This window comes from Pelobates fuscus, chromosome 1 (assembly GCF_036172605.1).
Source record: "Pelobates fuscus isolate aPelFus1 chromosome 1, aPelFus1.pri, whole genome shotgun sequence".
In the NCBI taxonomy this organism is placed as follows: Eukaryota; Metazoa; Chordata; class Amphibia; order Anura; family Pelobatidae; genus Pelobates; species Pelobates fuscus.
Window position 1 is genome coordinate 21,847,304 of NC_086317.1, and position 12,095 is coordinate 21,859,398.

Here is a 12,095-nt window from a genome sequence, read left to right on the forward strand (position 1 = left end):
CTCCCCACGTTTGCAACCATTTTCTCTCGTTTCTTGTCATGCTGCCGCAGGCTTAAGGTCCTTTACAAGAATTTGTGCCCCGTCCCACAGCTACTGGGAACAAGGGGCACTTTAATAGGGTATGACCTTAAAGTATCTTTCTGAAAAAGGAAAAAAAAAACAAGGATGTGGGGGTCTTTTATTAAACACTAGATATTGTTATGCAGCAAGAAGAATATAGATTTCATCTCAAAGTAGCCCTACTATTTAAATATTTTGGTCTTAAGCATTTTACTTGAGCTACAGACACCACTAAAAAGCAAACCAGCACACACACACAGAAAGAAAAAGAAAATAAGAAAAAAAAAAAAAGAAAATTACAAAACAACAAACATCAAAACATTTATTACATCATCTTTGGAAATGCAACTCCTGAAGGACATGTGGAGGTCGTGAACCTTGAATGCCTTCTTTGCATGGCCCATTGAGATTTTCAGTGTATCGACACAGACGCAATCTACCAAACACCTTCAGATGCCATTTAATACACACTAAACAGTGGCATTTTCACTCTAAGAGCATTGCGTAATCTTACAAAAAACTGGCCTTTCACAAGTCTCTCCACCTCCGTTCTGAACAAAATGTATGTATATTTATTTATAAAGGAGAAGAACGCTCTTAATCAGGCCCTATCCATAAAACTTCAGGTATAAAACTGGCCAAGAGTAGACAAGGAGACCTGTGATATGTAGGGCAAAGGCTCAGAATCTCTCCTTGTCCTCTGCATCTTCAGTAATCACCTGGAGAAACGTCACTCCACCATCCCCCCCTTCCTTCCAACCCCCCTCCCCCAAATCTACAAACACCAGCACATAAAAGAAAGCTAGCTGTGTCTCACAGTATTTGGATATTAGGTGGGGTGCAAATAAGTATTTCCCTTCTCCATTTTTGTATTCACATTTTATTAGCTTTTTGGTTACTTTTTTCTTTTTGGTAAAGACGAGCATAGAAGCAATAATATATATATAAAAAATATAAAGACATTGTTTTTTTTTATAGGATTGACAAACTAACATGGCTAGTTATACTACAGAAAAATAAGCGGGTAAACAGGACCAATCCGTTTACAGTTAATGCGCCCAAGTGGGATTCAAAGTTTGAGATAGGTAAAATGACCATCTTGTGGATTCCCTCTCCCTCCCTCCCAATGGTGGACTGGTTGGGATGAGTTTTAGAGGAGGACGACAATAACAATGCTTTCTACACCAGGCCTGCTGTCTAATCATTAACCTTATTGGAGCAGAGTGGAGATTGCACTAAAGCCTGAATCACAAGGGTTGTGCAAGTGGTAGGTTGTCGAAAATAACCTTAAAGATGCAAGGCAAATCTTGCTGGACATTAAAGCAAGCTTTGGACAAGTTATGGTAGAAATGACATGAACCTTCATCCAAAAATCACTAATGTCATTTCCCTTTACCTTCATCATCTTGTTGATATATTGAGGAGCCAACAGAATAGAATTATACAAAAAAACAAAACAAACAACTTAAATTTTACCTATTAAGAACACAGTTACTTTCCAGAATATTTGAGTACATCCAAGTTAAAGCCAAGAAAAGCTGAGGTATTTTATTAGGTAGCCAGAAACTATTTGGAATATCTCAAAATCGAACAGTCCTATTGAGCTGCCACATACGTAAATGGGGGTAGAGGGTTAGAGTGTGAGACAGGGGAGCAAATGAGGGAGGTAAACTGAGAATTTTATTTTTTCCTCAAATATAATGGGTGAAGCGAATTTTGACATCACACAGCCTCGCTATAGATTCTGAAATAGCTTTTCCAACCTCCAACACAGACATTCCATGCAAGGCGTTGAAATGCGAGAACGAGAGGAATAAAATAAAATAAATATCACTCAATGGGGTAAAGGTTTTGGATAAGACAGATTTCTTAAAATACAACAGCTTGCAGTCCACATAAGGATATTTCTAGTGGAACTCACCATTTACCAAACACAGCGAGAGAAATACACCACCATCCACTTTGAAAACTGTTCATTACGCCTTCTATGCCGTACGTAGAGATCAAATTATGAAAAACACAGTATTTTTTTATGACTGAAAGATTGTAAAAAAAAATTAAAAATAAAAGTTACACACACACACAGATGGAATGTCTATGTTAGAGGATAACGTTATCAGTTACAGAGTGTCGCTGGAATCCGTTTGTATGAGACTGTCCGAAGGAAATTACCTGTGTACTCATTCCATGCATCAATCAACTCCTTAAATTCACATAAACTGTAGCGATTGCTAACTATGGCCTTGATTTAATAGGCGTTTGAAATTATACAAATCTGTTACAAAAAACTTTCCAAGTGACTTATCTACCGTAGTCACCATTAAAGTCTAAGGTGATTGTTGTAGCTAAATCGTTTGAAAAGTTGCGTTAACAGATTGTGATCATTTGGAAAAAAAAAGTATCCAAAAGAAAAATCGAGGCTAGTAATGGCTCTTCTTAAATACAGTCCAGAACAGTTGTAATGACCATGTCTAGCTATCAGACACCTAAATCAGGCAAGATCTTCCTAGTTTTCTAAATGTATAACCAATATCAATTGTTTTAGAACACTAACACTTAGCCCCCCAGATTTAAACAGGTTTTCTAATGGGGGAATTGAAATTTATAACAAATAACGTAACTGGTATTGGCTGCTTCCCCTCTGCTAAAAATGGACAAAGCTGTGGATTCCAGCTGAGAGTTTTTTGTTTTGCCAAATGTGTCCATAATGGTTTGACGTACGTCAGAGAAAATATACAGAGGATATTTATATCGCAGAGGATAAGATTTAAGAAGAAAGCTTGCCCAAAGCCAAGTAGGCGTAAACAAAAAGGGGAGGAGTTTTAAGAGCCGTGTGGATAACGCACGTCTCTATACTGATGGTATAAGCAGTTTCAATGATAAAATAAAATGCACCAATTAATATGTTTCAATGGTCTGATAAATCAACAAAAACAATATTGTTAGCAGGACTAAATAACGCTCAACAATAAACATGTGAATTATTCGGGAGTGTTTTGCATACATTCTCTTCTGCGTTTCCAGAAAAACAAATTAAAGCAAAAAACGAAGTGAGCTATAAATAAAAGTGCCACCCACTCTGTTTAATGGAAATGGTTTATGAAAAGAAAAGTCGAAAATGCAGGAAAGAAATGGATTCTGCACGCACTGATCTTTCAAAACCCCTATTAACATCAGCCAAACGACACACAGTTGTCAGGAATTCAAAGTGAATTTCAGATTTTATGCAATAGCCAAAAAAAAAAAAAAAAAAAAAAAAAAAGAAATAATAATTCTCTGATTTGGTTGTATTTTAAAAATTCAGTTAGCATTCACTCTGAATTTCCAGCAAATCATACGTTCGTGAATAGCACTGACCGTGCCTACTCAACAGAATGCATCCAAGGGGAGGAATGGCAGGAAAAGGAGGAGGTGGGTAGGAGAGGTAAGGGTTGGCCGATTTGAGGATCCAAGTGACTCCAGTACATTATTTACAAAAGAGGAACAACTGAGTTAGAGTTTGCCCTAAATAAAAAAAATAAAATAAAACAAAAACAAAAACAAAAAACAAAACCCCCAAAACAAGCAGCAACATTTATATATAAGAAACCACCACCAAAAACACACAAACAAAAAACAAATTGTCAGTAGCATCTATCTTTGTCACTTACTGCGCCTGAACTGCACTTATACAAACTAGTCCATTAGTACAGCAGCTTGCTAGAAATTGACTTTGGTTCAAGCTTGGTAAACGCACCGCTGTGCTGGAGGGAGCCGGCAACCAAATGCACTGTTGGCTTTTCTCCATCAACAAAGGTGCGCAAAAAAATAAACACAAATTATAAAAAAAAAACATTACATACATACACGGTAGAGTGACATGGGTTAGTTTACCGCTTGCAGTTCACTATATTGCATGGTTAGAATTGGAAAAAGAGGCTTGATAATTTGGGATAAGCACATAAGCCCGTGCATGACCAGATCAAGCATTCAGGAATACCGGGGTTACGTGACCTGTTTCACTGTGACAAGTTGTTACAATTGGCCATTTCGCCTTTGGAGGCCACACTGCATGTCCAACCCATGTCGGCAATTCAAAATGGGTTAAAACCATTTTTGCTCTAGACTGTCGAGTGAACTGCAATGCAGTGGTTCCAGTCTGCAGTGTTAACGATATATAAATGTAGAGCTAAAAAAACAATGCAGTCTACTTTCCATCCTTGTACGTTCTTGGCATTCAGATACACTCTCTTGGACATATATTACGGGCCTATCTGCTCCAAAACGGCTTCTGATTAAAAAACAAAAACAAAAAAAAACAAAGATGTGTGCAAAATAGCCAGACTAGTTGAGACATGATCTGTTAGGATCACGCTTCTCATTCAGGAGTAACATATCTGTAGTGTACCACTTTGGCTTTAGGGTCAGATCATCATATAGAACCAGACCAAGGCTAATTTATTGAATAGAGCATCATTGAGCACAAGATCAACGAGGGACTCCATACAGAACACAGAAAACTGTATTTAGCTCTGTTATTGGAATTATCCGGTAACAACGCTGAGTGGCAGAACAGCATCATTCATTGTTAAATACTGGAGTGTAAGTTTTACAGACTTAGGGTGCCATTTCCCCACATTTTTGTTCTGTAGAGCTGTGACTTCTTGGTACTGGTTTCATAATCATAATCTCCCATTTAAAGACTGCTTGATGGCAAGCTTTGCATTTTTTCACACAAGGCCTTATCTAAACCTGACTAATTTGCACACACAATTCGGAGTGAGTTTGCATTGTCTGACAGGCCAAGGAGTAGCAGATGTTTTGGCTTTTGGACACGATTAGTCAAAACACCAGAAATATGTTTTGGGTAGCAACATCCCAAAAGCCATGTTTGCCAGTGTACAAGGAGGACACTCATAAAACGTGAACATGCCAGTTTCAAGTAGTCACTGCCATCAATATCAAGAGTGTCCAACTTGTGACTCCAATGGCTGGAGGGCCAAGTTTGGACTCTTCTGTTCTTGAATATGTAGTCAAATGACGACTGGGTGGCCTAGCACTGTCCTGCCGGACCCATGGGATTACTGACTTAGAATTGTGCACCAAGTGTAGACAATTCACTCAGAGGAATGGCAGAGAAGATTGGACACAATGTGCGTGATATTCACAACAAACTGCAACAGAGGGAACAACCTTGTCCAGGAAATTCATCTAACAGAGGAACTGAAGATCAAAAAAAAAAAAAAAAAAAAAAAACACCAGCAATACAGGCCTGCCTAAATTGTACCAGTTAAGAAAGGAACCCCAACATTTTGATATGAATATAAACACCTTGCATGACACAAGAGGTCTGTACAACAGACCAATACAAAATAAAAAAAATGAACAAAAATAAAATAAAAAGTATTTAGATCAAACCAAATTCCCCCTTCCTATTTCTGATATTTTTGATAACCAACCTTAACTTGTCCACGTGACTGCTGGAAATGATAAGTAGTCTTTTCACTTTTTTTTGTAATTTTTTTTTTTTTTCCTTTTTGTAATTTTTTTCCCCCCGTGAATTTTTTCCTTTCCTTTTTACATTTTTGGTTAGAAAGTTCTCTGATCAGTGGTCACCCTGAAAAGAGAAATGTTTATTATAAAATTAGGCAAAATGTTCTTGCGTTATTTGTTCTCGTCATTTTACACCTTCTCCCCTCTTTCCTTTTCCTCAAGAGGCAGACAGATCACGTAGGTTTACTTTCTTTAGTTGATCAGTCGCAGAAAGCTACATGGCAGCCGTGATCCGGCTGGAGCCAAAGTGTCTCAGTTCGACTCACTGTGCCTTGGATCCCGAAGTGGTGGTAGATGCTGCTCCACTGGCTGAAGCCACAGTGAAGAGAGAGTTCTGGATGGATTCAATTGCAGAGGTGGTAGCATGAAGGCTTGTGATGGGTCCAGTGGCTCCAGTGGAGGCTGCAGAGACCAAGCTAACAGGGTTGCTGGTGAGCAGTGAGAGGTTTTGTGGATTGAGGAATAAGGGTGCAGTCACAATGTTAGGAGTCCCTCCAGCATTGGCAAAAACCAGATTCCCACTTGCATCGAGCGAGGTTATTGGAAGTGATCCACTAGATGCAAGAGCTAGACATGGATTAAAAAACAAAACAAAAAGAAAAACACACATTAATACCGATGAATGATTTTTACCTTTAAAGGAACTATAGTGTTAGGAATATAAATCTGGATTCCCAACGCTATAGTGTCCCTGTCCCTACATGTTTTAAGATACCCTTCCCCATGTACATTAAAAATTAAATACGTTTACCTTGAGTTTTCGGCGCAGAGGAGCACTAAGTGTGGTTTACCTCTCCTCTTCCTGTGACATAATGGAGGAGGCATAGCCTCTTCCACTGATGTCTAATCCAATCCTCCTTATAGAGGAGCATTGGGGAAATTATATGCACAGGAAAGCATAGAATTAATGCTTCCCTATGGGGACACTATAGTAATCAAAACAACTTTTGCTTAATAAAGCGTTTTTTGTGTAATAGATCATGCGTCTGAAGTCTCACTGCTCGATTCTCTGCTATTTAGGAGTGAAATCACATTTGGTTTTGTCCATGCTATCCTGGCCTTCCTTCCCTGGCTGTGACTCACACAGACTGCATGGGGAAAAAATGGTTACATTTTCAATCAGATGAACGTAAAGGACCACTATAGTGCCAGGAAAACAAACTCGTTTTCCTGGCACTATAGTGTCCTGAGGGTGCAGCCATCCTCATGGCCCCCCTCCCATCGGGCTGAAGTTGGAGGAAGGGGTTAAACACTTACCTTTCTCCAGCGCCGGGCTCCCTCGGCGCTGGGGATTCTCCTCCTCCTTTGGACGTCATCAGCTGAATGCGCATGCACGGCAAGAGCCGCGCGCAGTCAGTCCATAGGAAAGCATTCTCAATGCTTTCCTATGGACTGGCGTCTTCTCACTGTGAAAATCACAGTGAGAAGCACGGAAGCGCCTCTAGCAGCTGTCAATGAGACAGCCACTAGGGGCTGGATTAACCCATATGTAAACATATCAGTTTCTCTGAAACTACTATGTTTACAGCAGGCAAGGTTAACCCTAGATGGACCTGGCACCCAGACCACTTCATTAACCCCTTAAGGACACATGACATGTCTGACACGTCATGATTCCCTTTTATTCCAGAAGCTTGGTCCTTAAGGGGTTAAGCTGAAGTGGTCTGGGTGCCTATAGTGGTCGCCTTAAGTTTTAATCTCCTGCTCTATAAATTAAAAACTTTTAATCACAGACAGGAGGCTCCTGCAAGGTCTAGCAAACAAGAGTGCAGGAGATACATTCTAAATGAAACAGAATGTGCAATAAAGAAAGTATATATTAGATCTCACTTTACATGAAGTGTTTAGGAAATACACTGAGAATAAGGGGAAACATGATTGTATATATATATATATATATATATATATAGAAAAAATGATAATTTAGGCACTCACCCCTGCAAATAACTTCAATATATCTTGCCTTTGGTGCATCCAGCGTCCGGATATATATCAAGCGATAAAGTGGAGCACTCCAAAAAGGACTTTTCAATCATGTATTTATTGATACAAAAAGGATTAACTCATCTGTTTCGACGTTTCGACCCCTCAGGGTCGAAACGTCGAAACAGATGAGTTAATCCTTTTTGTATCAATAAATACATGATTGAAAAGTCCTTTTTGGAGTGCTCCACTTTATCGCTTGATATATATATATATATATACACACATACACTTTTATTAATGATATATTGGGGGAATCTTCCGGACAGCTCAGGCAGAAAGTGCAGAGAATTTAATTTGCAAGCCCTATATTTGACCCTGTAACTTTCCCAAACCCCATAAAACCTGTACATGAGGGGTAGTGTTGTACTTGTGAGTTATCCCTGAACACAAATGTGTTTTAGAGCAGTAAATTTAACAGTATTATGACATTCATAGTTAGAACTTTGAAAATCATTTCTTAATTTCCCACTCTTTTGGATTTGACTCATTTTATATTTCATATATAAATATTGGTGTTCTAAGAAAGCCATACTTCTACCGAACAAAATACATACTAAGTGTGGGTATGAAATCCGTAAATTATGGTTGAACAGGCATGTAGTAAAATTCTAGGTTTTGTTTTGGTTCAGAAATTGTCAGGGTAAATGCATTTTAAAGTAAAGCAGTATCATCTGTCCACCAATGCTCTTCATAGAGAGAATTAGAAATTGTGATAAGAGGATAAAAAAAAACACTTCCAGTTTTAAACACACTGAACATCAAAACGCACCAATCCAGCAATAGACAGAATATAAAAAAATATTTCCTGGAGATAATTTATTTTTCGTGGACAAACATTTTATTTAACCCTTTCATGGTTATTCACTAAAGTGTGAATTTTCAGGAATTTAAAGGAACACGCCAAGCACCATAACTACAAGTCGTTGTAATAGCTGAAGTGTTCTGGCACTGCCCCACATTAAGAAGCCAAACCTTTTTAATACAGTTTGACAAGCTATCAGGGTCCACGCTTTCTTTAAATTCTCAACAACTCACACATAAGTGAGTTGACCTTCTTGGGTGCATTTCCTGGTTGATTTCAGCCATTCAAAATACTAAACAAAAATTAACAAATAAGCAAGATTTCACCGACCTTGAATTGTTGCCAGTGTACTGTTACTCATGAGAGCCGGACTCAAAGCACTGCCCAGTGTCCCGGGGTTGAGACTGAATAAGGCACCTCTGTAAAACAAAACACAGTCATTTCAGGACAGTCGGTAACACGAGTGCAGTAAATATAGCCAATTATATAACGTCATGGTGAAAAGCAGTATGTAGTGTGTCGCTCAATAGTGAGGCACTCAAAGGGTCACTCTAGAAAGTACTTCATTTTGCTCAAATGTTTTGTGTGTGAAGAGGGTCATCGGTCAGTTACAAAATGAGCAGGTTTCAACATAAATTGACACCTTAATAAATGAACCTGGTTATACCCCCTGGCTGTCAGGGGAGCTATACTCAAGAGGCAGCAATTGCTCAGAACACCTGCCTTGCAAAGACTTCTCATTGAGCTGCATTGGGAAGTCTGTGATTGGACAGCCACAGAAAGTCTGGGCGGAGTTAGAAGGGGAGGTCTGGCAAACAAGAGATCTGCAGTCGTGGCAAGCGGTTTCTGGATATACCACAATGAAAAATGTGTTTATTCTTCTTTGAATTTGGGCAGTGGAGTGTCCCTTTAATGGTTAAATTCCTGCAAAATAACAGATTCAATGATTTGCCAAGGCAGACTATACTGAGGGGACATGTGCACACTTTTAAATCATTTGTATTAATTCAGCTGCTGATCACTTCGATAATTCTGCTGACCTCATACTTCCTATAGAATTCGCGGCACCCAACTGAAAATCCCAGATCTCTGGGTACAAAGCTAGGCCCGGCTTCAAGCCGCCCTTGACAGGGCAAAGCTGTCTGGAGCTGAAAAAATAAAAAATTTACCCATTTACATATATTTCCATAAAGGAGAATAGCCCCAGCAAAAAAATAAAAAATAAAAAAAAAAAATAAAACAACCCACAAAACAAAAAAAAACACCAACAACAATTCGACATGCCCTTAAAAATATGGGGGAAATATTTTGACACCGTTTGGGAATTTCAGCAAATCACCTTCTTTAGAGTTAGGGTATTTCTCTTGTCTGACAGAAATGTGACTAAATTCTGTTATGGGGATAAAATGAAAGTAACCTCCATATTGGGAAGTTATCCCTTTCGGAAGTAGAAACCTATAATGGTATACAGACCTCAAGACATGTTCTGCTGGCTAAACAAAAACTAGAGGCTGGAAAGAGTTTAACCATCACTTCCTGTATTTATTTTATTATAAGTTCTGCCCTTTGCACATATAATTCAAGATAGAGAAAGAAGAATAACGAATATATTTAAAGAGAAATTGTCAATAGAAAGGACAGTTCTTTGTTGCTTCACTCCAGTAAATTCTATTTCAGTGTTCACGGGGGTGGAAGAAAAAGGAGAAAAATAAAAATAAAAATTTTTTAAAAAAATGTATTTTAAGTACGGTACTTGCCCCTGCTGTCCTTCCCCATTCCAATGTCACTCTCTCATTACTCTCATGTATCTGTGCATGGCACGGCGAGAGTCAACTAATTTACATATTTGCTTAGCCGTGGCCAGCAAAGTATGCAAGCCAAGATAAAAGTAGTCAAAAAAAATAAATCAGAGCAGGTACCTAACTTTTAGATGGCCATTTGGATGGGATAAAAGGGCAGAAGTGATATTTCCTCGTTTATGAACATTTAAAAGTAAGCAGCACATCATAGGACATGATCGTCAACACAAATTAAAACGGATTTTCAATTATTAATTTAGTGGTGTAATTTCCAGAAATGTGCTGTTGCCATTTGGCCAAAACCATTGAATAAAATAAAAGCACTCACTAAAATTGCCTGGTTACACAATCAAGAGCTTCCAATGTGAATTTGCTACAATGGGACTAAAAAGGTTACACCAAGCACCATGACCACTTGATTTGAAGTGGAGCAAGAGCTCATAAGCACAGACTGCCGCCCATGCCCTCCCTTTAGCCTACATCTGTTATAATTTTCTCCTTTTCTAGAATTGGTTATCTCAGAGTGGCTGTACCTTTTAACATACAGCCTTTTTAAAGGGATTCACTCCCTTATCAGTTGGTCCAATTTTTTATTTTCCTGTGGTGGTAGTAATAGGAAGGGACATATGTTTTCCACAATTTATTAAGCATTTGTCTGCACCCTCCTTATGATATACTTTTCTCCCTTCAGTCTACCCTCCCTGACATCCCGCCCCTCCAGTGATCAGGCTGCAGAGAGAACTTGGCATTGGAACTGAAACAAGTGGCAAGTTTTATTTATCTTTATTGGCAGGAGGGGGCAACCAAATGTAGCAAAAGTTACTCCAAACACAAACTGTATTTTATGAAAAAATGTTTTGGTTGGAGTAACCCTTTAAAGAATAGTCTTGATCTTGGCCTAATGTTTCTAATGATTACTTACCCAGCAGCAAACTGTGAGGAAGCCATCAGCCCAGGGTTGAAACCTGCGGCAGCAGCCATGGCAGCAAGGCTGGCATTGGAAGGCAGCTGTGCTGCACCCTGTAGCGCCGTGGGGGCTGCCGTGTGGATTCCAGATGCTGTTACCATCACCTGGCCAGCATTCAATGGTGAGGTCTGCGGAGTAGAGGTGGTGTGCGTCGTCGTTGTCTCACTAGCGGTAGATGCTTCTGAAGAGGTTGCAGGGACTGATGGGGAGGGGTTCAGCGATGATGTCAGGACAGAGGATACTGGGGGAGCTGTAGATATCACAGTTGCCGTGTTGGCTGAAGGTGTTACTGTTGTGCCTGAAATGAAAGGTGCAATTTTAGCTAAATAAAAGATTTTTTTTTTTACAAGGATCTCATTCAACATTTAAAATAGTACCCAAAATGAGCATGAAGTATCTGCCAATAAACAGAAAGCCAAAATGTTGGTCAGCATGGAAACTGCATGACAATTACTACCTTGTTTGTTTTGTGCAATATAATCAGGGTCGGCGCCACCATTCGACAAATTAGGCATTCGTCTAGGACACCAGCCTGCTGGGGGCGCCCACCGGGATATTTCCTGGTGGGCTCCCCCTGTCTGGGTGCGCAGCGCTAGGCTAGCAGCTCTTGGATCTTTGCCTAGGGCGGCAGAAATCCTTGCACCGACCCTGAATATAATAATTATATCTCCACATACAGGACACATGAAAACAAACTCAGGATAGGAGTCCAAATATTTGTAACTGTTCTCCTGTTTGGAAACAGACAGTGTCAAAAACACTTTGTGGTCTAATTTTTGGCACACCGTATTAAGCCTGCCTGAAATTTTCATTTGTTACTTTTTGGTACTATAACCATTTTGTTGTCAGTGGCAACAGATTTATTCTTTTTAGTCTTCTGAAGTTAAAATTTCAGTAAAATCTGGAGGAATTTACCAAAATAAAATTGTATTAACAATGAAACTAGATT

General features: G+C 39.2%; 1 protein-coding gene across 1 annotated transcript in view; it reads right to left on the reverse strand.

The window, feature by feature from the left end:
• Positions 1 to 5,596: 5,596 nt before the first annotated feature.
• Positions 5,597 to 12,095, reverse strand: part of POU2F1 (POU class 2 homeobox 1) — a 109,216-nt gene continuing 102,717 nt past the window's right edge. The window contains exons 15-17 of the mRNA XM_063446557.1: positions 11,102 to 11,444; positions 8,711 to 8,799; positions 5,597 to 6,159 (exon numbers count right to left, since the gene is read on the reverse strand). Coding sequence (XP_063302627.1) covers positions 5,855 to 6,159; positions 8,711 to 8,799; positions 11,102 to 11,444 — 737 coding nt within the window. The 3' untranslated portion in view covers positions 5,597 to 5,854. The remainder of the gene's footprint in view (positions 6,160 to 8,710; positions 8,800 to 11,101; positions 11,445 to 12,095) is intronic.